This window comes from Hyla sarda, chromosome 2 (genome assembly GCF_029499605.1).
Source record: "Hyla sarda isolate aHylSar1 chromosome 2, aHylSar1.hap1, whole genome shotgun sequence".
NCBI classification, from domain to species: domain Eukaryota; kingdom Metazoa; phylum Chordata; class Amphibia; order Anura; family Hylidae; genus Hyla; species Hyla sarda.
The window spans coordinates 513,053,640-513,074,765 of NC_079190.1; the positions used below are offsets into that span (position 1 = coordinate 513,053,640).

The 21,126-nt window shown below is 44.6% G+C and overlaps 1 protein-coding gene across 4 annotated transcripts in view; it reads right to left on the minus strand.

Annotated features, from left to right (window-relative positions):
* Nucleotides 1-21,126, minus strand: part of GRAMD1C (GRAM domain containing 1C) — a 165,450-nt gene that overhangs the window by 97,615 nt on the left and 46,709 nt on the right. For 2 of the 4 annotated variants that reach the window (XM_056559943.1, XM_056559944.1), the window contains one exon: nt 10,610-10,778. The exons of the other annotated variants lie outside the window; for them this stretch is intronic. In XM_056559943.1, the coding sequence (XP_056415918.1) occupies nt 10,610-10,723 (114 nt within the window). In that variant the 5' untranslated portion in view covers nt 10,724-10,778. The remainder of the gene's footprint in view (nt 1-10,609; nt 10,779-21,126) is intronic. 4 annotated transcript variants of the gene reach the window in all.

Sequence of the window (21,126 nt, forward strand, 5' to 3'; positions counted from 1 at the left end):
ATGGGGGTCCAGTTATAGAGAATACACATGGGGGTCCAGTTATAGAGAATACACATGGGGGTCCAGTTATGGAGAATACACATGGGGGTCCAGTTATGGAGAATACACATGGGGGTCCAGTTATGGAGAATACACATGGGGGTCCAGTTATGGAGAATACACATGGGGGTCCAGTTATGGAGAATACACATGGGGGTCCAGTTATGGAGAATACACATGGGGGTCCAGTTATGGAGAATACACATGGGGGTCCAGTTATGGAGAATACACATGGGGGTCCAGTTATGGAGAATACACATGGGGGTCCAGTTATGGAGAATACACATGGGGGTCCAGTTATAGAGAATACACATGGGGGTCCTGATATAGAGAATACACATGAGGGTCCTGTTATAGAGAATACACATGGGGGTCCAGTTATAGAGAATACACATGAGGGTCCTGTTATAGAGAATACACATGGGGGTCCTGTTATGGAGCATACACATGAGGGTCCTGTTATGGAGCATACACATGAGGGTCCTGTTATAGAGCATACACATGGGGGTCCAGTTATAGAGAATACACATGGGGGTCCTGTTATAGAGAATACACATGGGGGTCCTGATATAGAGAATGCACATGGGGGTCCTGTTATAGAGAATACACATGGGGGTCCTGTTATAGACAATGCACATGAGGGTCCTGTTATAGAGAATACACATGGGGGTCCAGTCATAGAGAATTCACATGGGGTCCTGTTATAAAGCATACACATGGGGGTCCTGTTATAGACAATGCACATGAGGGTCCTGTTATAGAGAATACACATGGGGGTCCAGTTATAGAGAATACACATGGGGGTCCAGTTATAGAGAATACACATGGGGGGTCCTGTTATATAGAATACACATGGGGGTCCTGTTATAGACAATTCACATGAGGGTCAGTTATAGAGCATTCACATGGGGGTCCTGTTATAGACAATGCACATGGGGGTCCTGTTATAGACAATGCACATGGGGGTCCTGTTATAGAGAATACACATGGGGGTCCTGTTATAGAGAATACACATGGGGGTCCTGTTATAGAGAATACACATGGGGGTCCAGTTATAGAGAATACACATGGGGGTCCAGTTATGGAGAATACACATGGGGGTCCAGTTATGGAGAATTCACATGGGGGTCCTGTTATGGAGAATGCACATGGGGGTCCTGTTATAGAGAATGCACATGGGGGTCCTGTTATAGAGAATACACATGGGGGTCCTGTTATAGAGAATACACATGGGGGTCCTGTTATAGAGAATACACATGGGGGTCCTGTTATAGAGAATACACATGAGTGTCCTGTTATAGACAATGCACATGGGGGTCCAGTTATAGAGAATGCACATGGGGGTCCAGTTATAGAGAATACACATGGGGGTCCTGTTATAGAGAATACACATGGGGGTCCAGTTATAGAGAATACACATGGGGGTCCAGTTATGGAGAATACACATGGGGGTCCTGTTATAGAGAATGCACATGGGGGTCCTGTTATAGAGAATGCACATGGGGGTCCAGTTATAGAGAATACACATGGGGGTCCTGTTATAGAGAATACACATGAGGGTCCAGTTATAGAGAATGGGTTCTTTAGTTCTGTATACACTATGGAAAAAGGAGCTGACATTGGCCAGGTCAGTGCTGGTAACACATCATGTACAGGTCAGTGCTGGTAACGCATCATGTACAGGTCAGTGCTGGTAACGCATCATGTACAGGTCAGTGCTGGTAACACATCATGTACAGGTCAGTGCTGGTAACGCATCATGTACAGGTCAGTGCTGGTAACACATCATGTAATGTACTGAACTGGCTTAATGTAGAGATGGTACAAGGTAAGTTAAGTAAAGTAAATGTAAGCAAATCTCCAGGGCCGGATGGACTACACCCAAGAGTTCTTAGAGAGGTAAGTTCAGTAATATCTGTACCCTTGTTCATGATATTTAGAGATTCTCTGGTGTCTGGTATTGTGCCAAGGGACTGGCGCAAGGCTAATGTGGTACCAATCTTCAGGAAGGGCTCTAGGTCTTCGCCAGGCAATTATAGACCGGTAAGTCTAACGTGCATTGCGGGTAAATTGTTTGAAGGACTTATAAGGGATTACATACAGGAATACATAGGGGATAATAGTATTATAAGTGATAGCCAGCATGGGTTTACTAAGGATAGAAGTTGTCACCAATCTAATTTGCTTTTATGAAGAGGTGAGTAGAAGCCTTGACAGGAATGGCTGTGTATATAGAGGGGGGCTGTGTATATAGAGGGGGGCTGTGTATATAGAGGGGGGCTGTGTATATAGAGGGGGGCTGTGGATATAGAGGGGGGCTGTGGATATAGAGGGGGGCTGTGGATATAGAGGGGGGCTGTGGATATAGAGGGGGGCTGTGGATATAGAGGGGGGCTGTGGATATAGAGGGGGGCTGTGGATATAGAGGGGGGCTGTGGATATAGAGGGGGGCTGTGGATATAGAGGGGGGCTGTGGATATAGAGGGGGGCTGTGGATATAGAGGGGGGCTGTGGATATAGAGGGGGGCTGTGGATATAGAGGGGGGCTGTGGATATAGAGGGGGGCTGTGGATATAGAGGGGGGGCTGTGGATATAGAGGGGGGGCTGTGGATATAGAGGGGGGGCTGTGGATATAGAGGGGGGGCTGTGGATATAGAGGGGGGGCTGTGGATATAGAGGGGGGGCTGTGGATATAGAGGGGGGGCTGTGGATATAGAGGGGGGGCTGTGGATATAGAGGGGGGGCTGTGTATATAGAGGGGGGGCTGTGTATATAGAGGGGGGCTGTGTATATAGAGGGGGGCTGTGTATATAGAGGAATGGCTGTGGATATAGAGGGGGGGCTGTGTATATAGAGGGGGGGCTGTGGATATAGAGGAGGGGCTGTGGATATAGAGGAATGGCTGTGGATATAGAGGAGGGGCTGTGTATATAGAGGAATGGCTGTGGATATAGTGTTTCTGGATTTTTCTAAAGCGTTTGATACTGTCCCTCACAGACATCTGACAGGTAAGTTAAGGTCCTTGGGCTTGGAAACTTTAGTTTGTAACTGGATTGAACACTGGCTCATGGATCGTACCCAGAGAGTGGTGGTCAATGATTCGTACTCTGATTGGTCCCCGGTTATTAGTGGTGTACCCCAAGGTTCAGTACTGGGCCCGCTGTTGTTTAATTTATTTATCAATGATATAGAGGATGGTATTAACAGCTCTGTTTCTATCTTTGCAGATGACACCAAGCTTTGCAGCACGGTACAGTCTATAGAGGAGGGGCTGTGTATATAGAGGGGGGCTGTGTATATAGAGGAATGGCTGTGGATATAGTGTTTCTGGATTTTTCTAAAGCGTTTGATACTGTCCCTCACAGACATCTGACAGGTAAGTTAAGGTCCTTGGGCTTGGAAACTTTAGTTTGTAACTGGATTGAACACTGGCTCATGGATCGTACCCAGAAAGGGGTGGTCAATGATTCGTACTCTGATTGGTCCCCGGTTATTAGTGGTGACCCCAAGGTTCAGTACTGGGCCCGCTGTTGTTTAATTTATTTATCAATGATATAGAGGATGGTATTAACAGCTCTGTATATAGAGGGGGGCTGTGTATATAGAGGGGGGCTGTGTATATAGAGGGGGGCTGTGGATATAGAGGGGGGCTGTGGATATAGAGGGGGGCTGTGGATATAGAGGGGGGCTGTGGATATAGAGGGGGGCTGTGGATATAGAGGGGGGCTGTGGATATAGAGGGGGGCTGTGGATATAGAGGGGGGCTGTGGATATAGAGGGGGGCTGTGGATATAGAGGGGGGCTGTGGATATAGAGGGGGGCTGTGGATATAGAGGGGGGCTGTGGATATAGAGGGGGGCTGTGGATATAGAGGGGGGCTGTGGATATAGAGGGGGGCTGTGGATATAGAGGGGGGCTGTGGATATAGAGGGGGGCTGTGGATATAGAGGGGGGCTGTGGATATAGAGGGGGGCTGTGGATATAGAGGGGGGCTGTGTATATAGAGGAATGGCTGTGGATATAGTGTTTCTGGATTTTTCTAAAGCGTTTGATACTGTCCCTCACAGACATCTGACAGGTAAGTTAAGGTCCTTGGGCTTGGAAACTTTAGTTTGTAACTGGATTGAACACTGGCTCATGGATCGTACCCAGAGAGTGGTGGTCAATGATTCGTACTCTGATTGGTCCCCGGTTATTAGTGGTGTACCCCAAGGTTCAGTACTGGGCCCGCTGTTGTTTAATTTATTTATCAATGATATAGAGGATGGTAATAACAGCTCTGTTTCTATCTTTGCAGATGACACCAAGCTTTGCAGCACGGTACAGTCTATAGAGGGGGGGCTGTGTATATAGAGGGGGGCTGTGTATATAGAGGATGTGTATATAGAGGGGGGGCTGTGTATATAGAGGGGGGTACAGTCTATAGAGGATGTGCATAAGTTACAAGATGACTTGGATAGACTAAGTGTCTGGGCATCCACTTGGCAAATGAGGTTCAATGTGGATAAATGTAAAGTTATGCATCTGGGTACTAATAACCTGCAGCGTCGTATGTCTTAGGGGGGCTGTGTATATAGAGGGGGGGCTGTGTATATAGAGGGGGTGCTGTGTATATAGAGGGGGTGCTGTGTATATAGAGGGGTGCTGTGTATATAGAGGGGTGCTGTGTATATAGAGGGGTGCTGTGTATATAGAGGGGGGCTGTGTATATAGAGGGGGGCTGTGTATATAGAGGGGGGCTGTGTAGATGGAGGGGGGCTGTGTAGATGGAGGGGGGGCTGTGTAGATGGAGGGGGGGCTGTGTAGATGGAGGGGGGGCTGTGTAGATGGAGGGGGGGCTGTGTAGATGGAGGGGGGGCTGTGTAGATGGAGGGGGGCTGTGTATATGGAGGGGGGCTGTGTATATGGAGGGGGGCTGTGTATATGGAGGGGGGCTGTGTATATAGAGGGGGGGCTGTGTATACTAATAACCTGCAGCGTCGTATGTCTTAGGGGGGATTAAACTGTCAGAGTCACTGGTAGAGAAGGATCTGGGTGACTTGTAGATCACAGACTACAGAATAGCACAATGTCAGGCTGCTGCTTCCAAAGCCGGCAGGATATTGTCATGTATAAAAAGAGGCATGGACTCAAGGGACAGAGACATAATACTCCCCCTTTATAAAGCTTTGGTACGGCCTCACCTGGAATATGCTGTTTAGTTTTGGGCACCTGTCCATAAAAGGGACACTGCGGAGTTGGAAAGGGTGCAGAGACGCGCGACTAAACTAATATGGGGCCTGGAACATCTTAGCTATGAGGAGCGATTAAAGGAGTTACAATTGTTTAGTCTTGAGAAGAGACGTTTAAGGGGGGATATGATAAACGTATATAAGTATATAAATGGCCCATACAAAAAATATGGAGAAAAACTGTTCCAGGTTAAACCCCCCCAAAGGACGAGGGGGCACTCCCTCCGTCTGGAGAAGAAAAGGTTTAGTCTAAAGGGGCGACACGCCTTCTTTACCGTGAGGACTGTGAATTTATGGAACAGTCTACCTCAGGAACTGGTCACAGCAGGAACAATTAACAGCTTTAAAACAGGGTTAGATACATTCCTGGAACAAAATAACATTAATGCTTATGCAGAACTATAAAACTACATCCCTTTCCCTTATCCCCTTACACCCTTCACTTCAACCCCCTGGTTGGACTTGATGGACGTATGTCTTTTTTCAACCATACTAACTATGTAACTATGTAACATGGGGGTCCGGTTATAGAGAATACACATGGGGGTCCGGTTATAGAGAATACACATGGGGGTCCGGTTATAGAGAATACACATGGGGGTCCGGTTATAGACAATACACATGGGGGTCCGGTTATAGACAATACACATGAGGGTCCGGTTATAGAGAATACACATGGGGGTCCTGTTATAGACAATACACATGAGGGTCCTGGTGTCTGTTATACAACTATAATGAATATCTCTGGTGATCACAGACCCTGAGACCCCCCCAAGGCCACTTGTTCAGCCTGCACACCGCTATACCCGTCCCTGCACAGTGTATTTGTATGCAACAGCTAAAGTTTGGCTTTAACATAAGTTTACTGCAAATTATTAGGAACAAATCCGTCATGTCAGCGCTCACAGGTCACCGCATCTGAGGAGGCGCAAACTCTTCCACGTCTACAGCTTCGTGGGCCCCAACCTTTCCACTCCGAGCTCCGGGATCCTAATATTTGCCCAGGCTGCACAGACAGCTGGTAACTCAGGGACACAATAGCCACCTCCTGCGTTACTATTTGCCCAAACAATACGAGGAACGACACTGACATATGGGCCACCATTTCTTATTGACTACCTGAATGTGTTTTCAGCCGGGCGTGTGCCAAAATTTTGTTGCATGTTGTCTGCGCCAAAATACCTGAAGTGTGCCAACATATAAAATACACCCCGACTAAACCCTTCAGATTTATGTGGAAAAAAACCTGAAAACGGTGGATGGTCTTGTATGTCATGGTGAACACTTTAAAGGGGTACTCAACTGCCCCAGTGTTCGGAACATTTTGTTCCGAACGCTGGGTGTGGGCTGTGGGGATCATGACGTTACGGAAAAGCCCTTCGTGATGTCAAGCTACGCCCCCTCCCATAGACTTGCATTGGGGGGGGGGGGGCGTGACATGACGTCACGAGGGGCATGGACGTGACGTCACGACCCCCGCAGCCAGCATCCAGCGTTTGGAACAAAATGTTCCGAACGCTGGGGCAGTGGAGTAACCTTTTAAACTGAGGGAGGGAAGAGGTGATTAGTCGGACAGAAGAGTTTAGGATGGATTGATGGAAAACCGCAGAGGAGAATATTGCAGTAGCCTCGGAGGGAGATGAGGATGTACCAATAGTTACGTTCAGTCAAGGTTAAAAGGGTACTCTGGTGGAAAACAAGGTTAAAGGGGTACCTTTCATCCAAAAAACGTTTGATATATTATAGATTAATAAATGCAGAATAACTTTCCAATTGTATGTTATTAAAAAAATATGCTTCTTTCTATTTAATTTTCCACTTTTAAAAAATGACCACTAGAGGTCTCCCTACCAGTCCTGGCCGCAAGCCCTTTTTATAGATTTAAGACTCATGCTGGAGTCCTAAATCTCAGACTGCAGCCGGGACACAGACAAGCTCAGCTGGCAGCTCTGAATCTTCTCCTCTCTGTTTACAACTGAATGTGCAGAGAGAAGAAAGATCGGAGCTCAGATAGTAAAATGAATGAGGGCATGCAGTAAGGCAGAGTCAGGAGTATGCCCTGCTGTGCTATGAGCACAGTGCTGGCTCCTTCCTGTCTGACAGGCAGGGAGCAGTGCTGAGCTTGTCTGTGTCCCGGCTGCAGTCTGAGATTTAGGACTCCAGCATGAGTCTTAAATCTATAAAAAGGACTTCCAGCTAGGACTGGTAGGGAGACCCCTAGTGGTCATTTTTTCAGTGGAAATCTAAATAGAAAGAAGCATGTTTTTTTAATAACATGCACTTGGAAAGTTATTCTGCATACATTAATCTATAATACATCAAAAGTTTTGATGAAAGGTACCCTTTAAAGACAGGACAGAATCGAAGGTGATGCCCAAGGCAGCGGACTTGTGGGACTTGGGAGAGAGTAGAGCTATTGACTGTAATTGATAGATCTGGTGGGGGAGAATGGAGGATATGTGCTACACAAACAATATATTAACCAGTCCAAAGATTTCCCCGGGACCACATTCTAGGAGGGGCCCCCAAATCTTGACAGTGAAGGGACGGTTATCCAAGCATGTTGGGAGTTTTGCAACATTTGGAGGTCCATCATTTGGAGACCACTGTTGTAGGCTTTCCTAAAAAGATTGCTCTTGATGGTTGGGTGAGAGCCGGATGTGTCAGGGAAGCAGGTTCCAGTGAATGGGGGAAGCTCGGGAGAAGCCTTGGAAAAGGTTGTGTGAGGTGCGGACAAGGGGTGGTCCTGAAAGAAACTGAGACGACATGAGGGGCGGTATCGGGAAATCAGGTCAGAGATGTATGGGGGGGGGGGGGGACAGATTGTGGATGGTCGTGTATGTCATGGTGAACAGTTTAAACTGAATTTGTTGGGCAATGGGTAGCAAGCCGTGCCAGTGAAGGGATTGGCACAGGGGAGAGGCAACGAAGACGTGAGGGGAGAGCTGGATTAGTCGCGCAGAAAAGTTGAGGATGGATTGGAGGGGAGCAAGAGTGTTTAATGGAAGGCCATAGAGGAGGATGTTGCAGTAGTCCAGGTGGGAGGTGATGGGGGCATGTACCAGCAGTTTGGCTGAGTCACAGATGAGTAATTAGCGGATTCCAGAAATGTTTTTGAGGTGGAGGCAGCAGGAGGCGGTGAGGGTGTGGACATGCGGTTTGAAGGTGACCCCAAGGCAGTGGACTTGTGGGACGGGGGAGAGAGCGGAGCCATTGACTGTGATTGATAGATTGGGTGGGGGAGGTTGGAGGAATGAAGGTATGCGATAGGCAATTAATTTATTGAAGAGCACCTGTCACCAAATAAAACTTTTAATACAGTGTAATTAGCAGACACTTTCCCATTCACTTGCTTTTAAAATTATCAACACAAATATGTTTAAAATGTAATATAAAAAACTACCACTAGGTGGCTCTGTTTTGTTCCCTGCCACAATTAATAGTGAGTTTGGTCTCCTCCCGGCCTGGCAGGAATCCGAACCCAGGAAGTGTTTTTCTGCACTGAGGTTGATTGACAGGTGCACAGAAAGTGAAAGCTCCACAGATTCTAACAGAAAGCTGCACAGACAAAGCTGAAGGAGAGCCTCACTGAAGGCTACACAGACTGAAACATGCACAGAGCCTGAGGTCTTCTATTAATCACAGCACAGCAACCATGTGAGGGCGGAGTTGGTCCCCCAGCAGGCTTCAGTGAGGTCATGCCTGCTGGGAAACTCTCACTTTCTCCTGCTGAGAAATTGCATGTGAGCAAGAAGCTAGATATGATACACAGCTTTAAAAAAAAATTTAAAGGGTGGGAGGGGTGTAAGGAGGAGTAAGGGAACATAGCCTGAGTTAGTTTAGAACAGTATCTGGTGACAGGTACTTTTTAAAGCAACCAGTGCAAAGACTTACCCGAGACCACTTTCTAGGAAGGGACCCCAAATCTAGACAGTGAAGGGACGGCTGTCCAAACATAGTGGGAGTTTTGCAAAATCTGGAGGTCTATAGTTTGGAGACCACTGTTGTAGGCTTTTCTAAAGAAATGGGTCTTCGGGCAATTCTTGAAGGTCTTGATGGTGGGTAAGAGCCGGATGGGTTGAGGTAGCAAGTACGAGTGTATGGGGGAAGGACGGGAGAAGGCTTAGAGATGGTTGTGTGAGGTGCGGACAAGGAGAGAGAGCAGCTCGAGGTCATGAGGGAAATAGAGACTACATGAGGAGCGGTATCGGGAGGTCAGAGATGCATGGAGGGGACAGGTTGTGGACAGTCTTGTATGTCATGGTTAACACTTTAAACTGAATTCGTTGGGAAATGGCTACCAGAAAAGGGATGGGCAGAGGAGGATTGAGGGGAGAGGTGAATTAGACAGCAGAATTTAGGATGGATTGATGGGAGGCCACAGAGGAGGATGTTGCATTAGTCCAGGAGAGAGATCAGGAGGTCATGTACCAACAGTTTAGTTGAGTTAGAGGGGTAGTCCGCCCCTAGACACTTATCTCCTATCAAAAGAATAGGGGATATGATGTCCGATCGCGGAGATCCCACCACTGGTACCACCGCGATCTCTATGCAGCACCCAGCATTTGTTTAGAACGCTGGGTGTGGGCAGCTGGGGTCATGATGTCACAACTACATCCCTCGTGATGTCACACCACACCCCCTCAATGCAAGTCTATGGGAGGGGACGTGGCAGTCATCACGCCCCCTCCCATAGACTTGCATTGAGGGGCGTGGTTTGACGTCACGAGGGTCGGGGCCGTGATGTCACGACCCCCTCCGCCCACTCCAAACGTTCGGAACAAAATGTTATGAACACTGGGGCAGCGCACTACCCCTTTAAGTTAAGAAATAATGAAATTGAGAAATGTTCTTGAGGTGGAGGCGTCAGGAGGTAGTGAGGGCCTGGGTGGGGTGTGCAGTTTACAGACAGGACAAAATCTAAGGTGACGCCCAAGGCAGCGGACTTGTGGGATTGAGGAGAGAGCGGAGTCATTGACTGTTATTGATAGATCAGGTGGGGGAGGTAGGAGGAATGGAGGTATGTGCTACACAAACAATATATTAACCAGTCCAAAGATTTCCCCGGGACCACCTTCTAGGAGGGGCCCCAAATCTGGACGACACATTTAGAAGTTACCCAACAATATGTACTGATGGCCCGCTGGCTGCCATACCGAACCTGCATGATCAAAAACTATAGCAAAGCAAGTAATAAAAATATGATGTAGGTAGCAAGAAAGAACCTAGAGGCAAAGGAATAGATGAAGCAGAGGACAATATGAGGCCTCTACAGTCCCCACTAAAATGGGAGGACACACAGAACTGATGACAGGTGGGATGCCCACACGTTACTTACACTGGCCTTCTGCTCCTCATCGTTCCCCTTGGGCTGTTCCAGAGAGGCTCTAGTGAGAGTGGGACTGTCATCCGCTGGTCTATTGGCTACTACTGGCCTCGGCACAGCCGCCATCACGTCCCAGTCTCTGGACCAGCCCCCCTCTTCTTATCCCATCTAATTCACGAAACTGATAGGGGGAAAAACACAAAAAAGTTATAGAATCCAGACATCACCTATGGGTGTTATAAGAATGGCCCAATCTATACCTAAAGCCTACAGAGGTGCCCAGGTCATGTGATGGACTCACTTTTATGGCTCATTCCAATACAAGTCTCACACCTCTGTATCCATCACATGACGTGGGCTGATTCTCATTTCCATTCTATGACTGCAGGCAGAGGTACTGAAAGCCATAATTAAAGTGTTACTGTCGTTAGAAACAACTTTGTTCCATTTAATACTTCCTTAAAAATGTATTTCCAACGATGTGAAATAAATGTTTACAACATGGCCACTAGGGGTCTCTGTCTCTTTAATTTTGAAAACTAACAGTGGTATCTAGGGCTCTTTTGGTCCTGGCTAACAAGAAAAGGACCAAAATTCTAAAGGGAGAGGGGAGTATGGGTGTGGTTTTCTCTCTCCTCTACTCACTCAGTACAGTGTATAATCGAGCTGTGTGAGGAGGATACCTGTGAGATCCAGACAAGATGCAGACAGCTTGCAGCCTCTTCAGATGTGAAGCATTCACATGCACAGTGACAAGTAGTACAAGGTGCTAACCTATTTATATGCAAAATGGTCATTTTATGAACTTTCTTATCGTGTGTATTTGCACCATATAGGTTCCAATGGCTGCTTTAGGGTTATAAAAAGCCTGAACTTTGTTCACAAAGCTGGGAAAATGTAAAAATCTAAATTTTTTGGCACAAACTGCAGGTTTTCCTTCAGTCCTTGCACCATATAGTTTCACATTGCTGTATTAGAGTTAAATAGAACATGCATGACTGCATTTGAGTTATATAGAGCATTTAGGCAGAAAGTGTAAAAATGTTTGTGCAGACGTCATGACAGGGCAGAGGAGCTCATCATACTCCAGGGGAAACACCCCCAACCTCTGAGAGGAATGCAGAAAGACTCATTACAGGAATACATGGATCAAAAGGTATTTTACATATTAACACATGCATATTATTATGTATACAGGTCTTAGGGCACATTACTACACTGATTTAAGCATTTTTCTTTTTTTTCTTACTAATGACAGTAACACTTTAACTTTTATACAAACTATCTTAGACAATGGTATTATACTGTAGAATGGATCAATCATTACTGAGGTGCAATTCCTTGTATTGCCACTGAGTGTCACTGTTACTCCTAGTGCTCTGTCAGTCACACAACGGTGACACCTTCAGGTGCATGGTGGTATTGCAAGTGACTGCAAAGAAAAAACGCTTAGGTCGATACAGTGACACTCCAGATCACTGTTCCCCAACCAGTGTGCATCCAGCTGTTGCAAAACTACAACTCCCAGCATGCCCAGACAGCCTTTGGCTGTCCGGGAATGCTGGAAGTTGTAGTTTTGCATCTGGTTGGGAAACACACATGAAAAATTAATGGCATAAATGATCCATTATTAAAGACTTCCCTTCTTTCATCAATCTCTAGGGTCCCACGACTATGCCCCCCACTGCTGGGATCCCAGTGATCAGCTGTAATCTAGTCTCTGCAGCACCCCCACAGGGGAAATGAAGCATTACACAGTGACCACTCACATAAAATAGGTTTTTGCTTAACAACTAGCAGGAAAGGTCCTGAAGAGTCTATTTATGGCCCCTCTCTATTCTGGCCAAGAGAAGAAAGTCCTATAAACTCTGAATTCCTTAGCTGGGTGTATAGCAAAGGGTTTTCAAAGTCAGACAATGCCTATTTTACCACATGCAACAAAATGCTTCCACTGCCAGGGGTTTCAGGCTAATATTTACAGTTATGACGAAAACAAAATCCTAAATAAAAAAAATAGCTATAATATAAAAATGAAAAAAACATATCAAATATATATGATCATATTATACAAAAAATAAAACCAAAAATGAGAAAAATTGTAATAAAATAAAAAAACATATAATATATATTTATATTATATAAACAAAGAAAATCAAAATGTAAAAAATATAATGTAAAAATAAAACCAAAAATGAAAAAAATTTGAATAAAATAAAACATATTATAATATATTTATATAAACAAAATCTAAATTAAAAAAATATAATGTAATAAAAACATATTGTAATATGTAATCATATTATAACAAATAAAACCTAAATAAAAAAACTGTAATCTAAAAAAATATTAATATATAATCATATTACAAGAACAAATAAAACCTAAATTAATAAAAAAAAGTTATGAAATAAAAAAACATTATAACATATAATCAAAATATATAAACAAAACCTAAATTAAAAACAATAGTAATAAAATAAAATTTTAGTTATATTATACAAAATGCCATCAAGCATGCCACACTTATTTGAACCTTCATGCAATTTTAATTTTTTTTTTTTTTTCAAAACCATGACATTTTGTTGCAAAAAAAATAAAAAATAAAAGGTAAAAAAAATTCAGCCTTGTGGCTTAAAGGAGTACTCTGTCGAAAATTAACAGGATAGGGGATAAGTAGCTGATTGCGGGGGATCTGAGCGCTGCGATCACTGGAACGGGACCCTGAGGCGCTCTGAGTGTGTCATCTACGGGTCATCACACTGTACAATTTATGGTAAAAATGACATGTTTTATTTATTCTGTGGGTTAACACGTATAAAATGAAGCTCAAGACAGAGCGAAACAGTGCTGTCGCTTGTTATGTCCATCATCCTGTTTTATATGGGAGTATAAGAAATAAAGACAATCGGAAGAATCTGGTGAGTGCCGACTCCTCTTCTTTACTTTGTGGACGTATAAAATGATCCCCATTATTATATACTTTTCTATTACTGTTGCGCTTGAAAAAAATCTCAAACTTTTTAACAAAATTAGTACGTTTAAAATCCCTCTAATTTGATGACCTATAACTTTTTCATTTTTTCGTATAAGCGGTGGTATGAGGGTTAATTTTTTGAGCCATGATCTGTACTTTTTATTGATACCCCATATGCATATATTAAAGGGGTTCTCCGGTGCTTACACATCTTATCCCCTATCCAAAGGATAGGGGATAAGATGCCTGATTGCGGGAGTCCCGCAGCTGGGGACGCCCGGGATCATGCACGCGGCACCCCGTTTGTAATCAGTCCCCGGAGCGTGTTCGCTCTGGGTCTGATTATGGTCGACCGCAGGCCCGGCAGCATGTGACGTCACGCCTCTGCCCCCGTGTGACGTCACGCTCCGTCCCTCAATTCAAGCCTACGGGAGGGGGCGTGATAGCTATCAGCTGCGGGACTCCCGCGATCAGGCATCTTATCCCCTATCCTTTGGATAGGGGATAAGATGTGTAAGCACCGGAGTACCCCTTTAACCTTTTGAAATAATTTATTTTCCATATTTTTATATTGTGACAAAAAAAAATGTAATTTTTGACTTTTTTTTTTTTACGTTTACGCCATTCACCGTACGAGATCAATAACATTATATTTTGATAGGCAATGTTTATTATTTATTTAACACTTTTTTGGGGGGTAAAATGGGAAAAATTGACAAATTCCTTTTTTTTATTAGGAAGGGGATTTTTCACATATTGTTGTTCATTTTTATACACTTTATCAGTCCCCGATTGCTAATACTGTTCAGTGCTGTGCATAGGGCATTGCTCTCAGTGTTATCGGCGATCTTCTGCTCTGGTCTGCTTGATGTCAGACCAGAGCAGAAGACCCCTGGAGACGGACGGACACAGGTGAGGGGACCTCCGGCCGCCATTATGGATGATGTGATCCCCCCCGCAGATGCCGTGATCTGTATTGATCACGGCATCTGAGGGGTTAATGGCACGATTGCTGATGTGCGCCATTACCAGCGGGCCCCTGGCTGCTGATAGCAGCCAGGTACGGCCGCACATGACACGACCACCGCTCCGGTGCTCGCGGTCATGTATAGGACGTAAATGTACGTCCTGGTGCGTTAAGTACCAGGGCACCAGGACGTACATATACGTCCTATATTGTTAAGGGGTTAAGACAGACAATTCCTGTAGGTATAGGATGTGCAGCGATGACACGTGTCACTTATGACTGTATGTACGCGCTTATGTCATCAGTCACCAGAACTGAACAGACCATAAATCCTGCAATCCTGATGTTGCAAATATAAATACGTCAATAAATGTTATGGGTAGAGTCACACGTAGCAAATCTTTCTTAGCAGAAAATGCACAAGCAGAATTTCAGCTGCAGAAAACCAGCTGCGGATGTGACCCTACACAAAGGGGACTATCCATCCCATTAAAGGGGTTATCCAGGAAAAAACTTTTTTTTTATATATCAACTGGCTCCAGAAAGTTAAACAGTTTGGTAAATTGCTTCTATTAAAAAATCTTAATCCTTTCAGTACTTATGAGCTTCTGAAGTTAAGGTTGTTCTTTTCTGTCTAAGTGCTCTCTGATGACACCTGTCTCGGGAAACACCCAGTTTAGAAGCAAATCCCCATAGCAAACCTCTTCTAAACTGAGCGGATTCCGAGACACGTGTCATCAGAGAGCACTTAGACAGAAAAGAACAACCTTAACTTCAGAAGCTCATAAGTACTGAAAGGATTAAGATTTTTTAATAGAAGTCATTTACAAATCTGTTTAACTTTCTGGAGCCAATTGATATATAATTTTTTTTTTCCTGGATAACCCCTTTAAGAGCCCCCCACACACACTTTTATAATCTGTATTGAAAATAGGTATATACGCCACTCATTGTCAAATATCTATTACCCCTGACTGCATAATCCCGCCCATCACTTGATAATCACTCCCATTATTGAAATTAAAGGGGTTATCCAGGAAAAAACTTTTATATATATCAACTGGTTCCAGAAAGTTAAACAGATTTGTAAATTACTTCTATTAAAAAATCTTAATCCTTTCAGTATTTAGACAGAAAAGAACAACCTTAACTTCAGAAGCTCATAAGTACTGAAAGGATTAAGATTTTTTAATAGAGGTAATTTACAAATCTGTTTAACTTTCTGGAGCCAGTTGATATATATAAAAATTTTTTTCCTGGATAACCCCTTTAAGTCCACGCCCATCTGACTGATTTCCTAAGTTGTCAGACAAAGTATAAACCCTCATATCTCAAGAAAGGTGTGTGATCAGGGCTCCTAAGCTATGGACTGCTGACATTTTTTTGTGTTGGTCCTCTTAGGGTAGGGTCACAAGACATGGATCCGCACCATATACTAGGCTGTGGATCTGCCGGTGACCCGACCCTTAGGGTGCCTCCAGCTGTTTCCCTCTGCTCGCAGCAGCAATCCGCAGCTCCGAGCAGTCACACATGGCGAACTGCAGCGCGCATGCGCAGTGTACTCGCACATCGCGGCCTCACCACGATATCTATGAGTAGACTGTGAGCAAGCGTGGCGACTCGCATGCCCCTGTGTGACTGCTTGGACAGGCGGATTGCCGGTGCTAGCAGGTGGGAAACAGCTGGAGGCACCCTAAGGCTACTTCCATTGAATCACTGAAGTCTGTACAGGGAAGAGGTGACAGTAGCCATCTGTGGCTAATAGGGGTGATGACGAGAAGAAAAGTTCCTGTACCTCCCTTTGTTTTAAGTCACTGGAGTCTGTACGGTCGGCTTATTAAAGTAAATGGATTTCAGCGCCGGACCGGCGCTGAAATCCATTTACTTTAATGAGCCGACCGGAGTCAAACGGTGACTCCGGTCGGCTCATTTTTGATCCGTATCTGGTTTTGAAACTGGATACGGGTCAACAATGAGCCGACCGGAGTCACCGCTTGACTTCGGTCGCTCATTAAAGGGGTACTCCGGTGGAAAACTTATTTTTTATTTTTTTTAAATCAACTGGTGCCAGAAAGTTAAACAGATTTGTCAATTACTTCTATTAAAAAATCTTAATTCTTCCAGTACTTATTAGCTGCTGAATACTACAGAGAAAGTTATTTTCTTTTTGGAACACAGAGCTCTCTGCTGACCTCACGAGCACAGTGCTCTCTGCTGCCACCTCTGTCCATTTTAAGAACTGTCCAGAGCAGCATTTGTTTTCTATGGGGATTTTCTCCTGCTCTGGACAGTTCTTAAAATGGACAGAGGTGTCAGCAGAGAGCACTGTGGTCATGATGTCAGCAGAGAGCTCTGTGTTCAAAAAAAAAAAAAATTTCCTCTGTAGTATTCAGCAGCTGATAAGTACTGGAAGGATTAAGATTTTTTTTTTAATAGAATTTACAAATCTGTTTACATTTCTGGCACCAGTTGATAAAAAATAAAAAAATAAAAAAATTTCCACTGGAGTACCGCTTTAAAGGGGTTGTCCGCTGCCCGGCCTTTCGGAGCTTCGCACGCAGCGTCCGGAAGTTCATTACTCCGAACGCTGTGTACGGGCTTCCGTGTTCGCGGCCGCTGGGCGTGACGTCACACCCGCCCCCTATACCAAAGTCTATGGGAAGGGGGGGGGCGTGACAGCGGTTGCGCCCCCTTCCCATAGACTTTCGTTGAGGGGGCGGCTGTGACGTCACGCCCGCCCCCTCAACGAAAGTCTATGGGAAGGGGGCGCAACCGCTGTCACGCCCCCCCCTTCCCATAGCCTTTGGTAGAGGGGGTGGGTGTGACGTCAAGAGGGGGCCGGGCATGACGTCACGCCCGGCGGCCGCGAACACGGAAGCCCGCACACAGCGTTCGGAGTAATGAACTTCCGGACGCTGCGTGCGGAGCTCCGAAAGGCAGGGCAGCGCACAACCCCTTTAATTCTTTATTACGCAGTTTAGCACTGGAGTTCCCATTGAGGAGGCAGAACACCAGATGGGGCTCCCGGAAAGAGAGGCCAAACCCTGGCCGGCTCCATTAACTTTGCCTTGGTCTGTGACGGCCATGTTGAACATGGGATGGGGAATCGGCCCGTGGGTCATGGAAAGGGAGCGGAGGGGAAAACAAACACCTTCTATCCTGGGCTAATATATATATATATATATATATATATATATATATATATATATATAAGCCTATCCTTTATGTGTCTAATACATCCACTGTGTATATTGTCCCTGGTGGGCTTGTGCCTGATCCAACATAAAAAACAAATACAGTCCATGATGGGAGTGATGTGTATACAAGTCCACAAAGTCACTGCTTATAACATAAATGGATTTGTCGCCTATTTATCATTTATTGTATTAGCACAGATACATAGATTATTGTTACTGTGTTCGTTATCCATAGAACCTATAATTGTCCAGTTTTTCATGGAATACTCCAGTGAAATGAACAATGTTATACAGTGTTTTCCAAACAGTGCGTCTCCAGCTGTTGCAAAACTACAACTCCCAGCATGCCCGGACAGCCGTTGGCTGTCCGGGGATGCTGGGAGTTGTAGTTTTGCAACAGCTGGAGGCACAATGTTTGAAAAACATTGATCTAATCAGTTTGCCTGGATGACTTCCAGCACCAGCAGGCTAATTAGATGACCAGGTGCAGTGATGAGACTCCACACTCTCTCTATACAAACTTAGAGGATTCATGGGAAATGAAGGCAGCATTAGGAAATCATTTCAATAATGGAATGACATCAATATGGCTGAAAACTCCATGCCTGCCACATCAGCAAAAACAGGTAAACACGAGGCATACACAAGAACCTCTGCATTACTCTAATAACCACCTACAGTATGCTGCATTATATTAGGACAAGACAAAAACTCGCTGAACTACATTCAGGCCATTGAAATCGATGGGGCCTGGCCCTCTGCACGTATTCTGACATTTTGCCGAAATATCTGTGCAACGGCATGAACGTCCCACCTGAACACTGACCTGTATAGAACCAAAATAAATCACTTAGACACAAGCAGGCTCAGCTCTAATAAAAAGGGGGGTGCTGCTTTGTGTTCCAAATTGCACAACCAAAACAAGAAGAAAATACCCCTGAGGAAGTCACCTGTAGGTGACGAAACGCGTAGGATTCAGGAGGACACCTGATGGATGAATACTGACCCACTGCCTCTGATTCTTGCATTTTCCCAGCTCCCCATCTGATATATATTGTGGGGCTACTGACTATCAGGTTGTATAATGAAAACTGTTTTTGATAGTGGGGTTAGGACAGTACTATTTCCATGTATTCAGGTATTTATACAATTGCATAGAGACATTTTTTTTATATGTGTGCGGAGGCAGTGTTGGATACAGATATATACAGGTGTCCTGGGAGGGGTCCTAGGGGCTGCTCCCTGTTGTGGGAGGGCACTTAAGTGGTTTTTTTTTAATGCTTTTAATGGGATTTTGTCTGATTAGACATGTTGTATATGTGTTTTTTTTGTACTAATTCTAATAAAGATTGTTGTATTTGATTGGGTGTGCACTATATAGTGTACTTTTTCTTCTTGTTTCGGCTGTATAGAACAAAGTCTCAGCACTGCTAATTAATTAAGAAATTTTTTTTATATACACACATATACACACACACACACACATATATATATATATATATATATATATATATATATATATATATTAACCCCCCCGACCTGCGATGGCCCCGACATATGATCAAATCGACATACGATGCTTTTATATGTCGGGGCCATCGCATTAACTGCTATCCGACAGCGCAAAATGCTTAAGCTTCTGTCGGATAGCAGTTTAAGCATCCCAGACAGGTTCACTCACCTATTCCCGCTGCTCCGGGTCCACTTCGCGATCCTCCGGTGTCTTCTGCATCTTCTCCAGGGTCCGGGCCTCGCTTTCCGGCATCGTTATTACGTCACTACGCACGCCGTGCCAGCGCAGCAGCGTAATAACGTCACCAGAAAGCGAGACCCGGACCCTGGAGAAGATGCGGAAGACGCAGGAGGATTGCGAAGAAGACACCGGAGCAGCGGGACAGCATCGGGAGCCCCTGGGACAGCAGCGGGAGCCCCTGGGACAGCATCGGGAGCCCCTGGGACAGCATCGGGAGCGGTGAGGACCTGGTCCGGAGCGGCGGGGACAGGTGAGTAAAGCTTCCTATACTTTACATTGCACGGATCCCTCAACATACAATGGATTCAACAAACGATGGGTCATTTGGAACGAATTACCATCGTATGTTGAGGGACCACTGTATAAATATATATTAGCTGAGTACTCGGCGTTGCCCGGTTTTTCCTTCCTAAACCTTGTTGGGGAGGAAAATAAACAAAAGGAGGAAGCTTTTGACTTCATATCCAGTCCTCATATATTGTTGTCATATCCCGTCCTCCTATCCCGACCTCCCATCCCCTCCTCCTATCCTGACTCGTAATATGTGACCAGGTATGGAAATATCTCCAGCCGTACAGAAGTTATGTGGGAACATACATTTCCCATTGATTTGCATGGGACTTTAAACAAAAACCCCGACCCTCACAAATGGGGGTAGTTAAGGGTTAAATTAACTATCCTATATTTTAAGTGGACATATAAGTAACATGTGACCAAGTATTATGGAAATATCTCCAGCCGTTTGGAAGTTCTGCAGTAACATATATTTCCCATAGACTTGTATAGGACATTAAACATAAACCCCGCCCCTGGCAAATGGGGGTGAGTAAGGGTTAAATCACCTATCCTATGTTTGTTGGTGACATATAAGTAACATGTGACCAAGTTTCATGTTAATATCTTTAGCCGTTTGGACGTGATGCTGGAACATACACACATATACATACATACACACACATACATATATATACATACATACATACACACACACACACATACACACATACATATACAGATACACACATATATACATACATACATGCACACATATACATATACACATATATACATACACACACACATATACATATACAGATATACACATACACACACACACATATAGATATACACACACATATATACATACACACACACACATATACAGATATATACACACACACACACACTAAGTCCCACATTCAAGAGGTTAACAGAATCTCCCATGACGCTTCCTTTGAATTATACATATACCAAATGTTTCTATACCTTAGCGACACTGGTTAATAAAAATAATATACAATAATCAAATAAAATAATATTATTGAAAACTAACTAAATATATAATAAAAACAGAATAAAAAAAAAACCTCGAAAATTTACATTGCAAATAACAGCTAAAAAATATAATAAAAATGATACTGTATAAGGAAAACGGTCATCCTGTTCACCCACACTAAATCCAATACACCGGGTTATAGGGCGGGTGACCAGGAGACCAATGCGGGGTCTCTGACTAATATACATACTTTCAGTTCGGCACCTGATCCTCTTCTATCTACGCTGAATTTCACGCTGGAGGCGGGCCCGCCGGCTTAATTTGAATATTCATGGTCGCTGGTCACGTGATCGCTCAGTTGG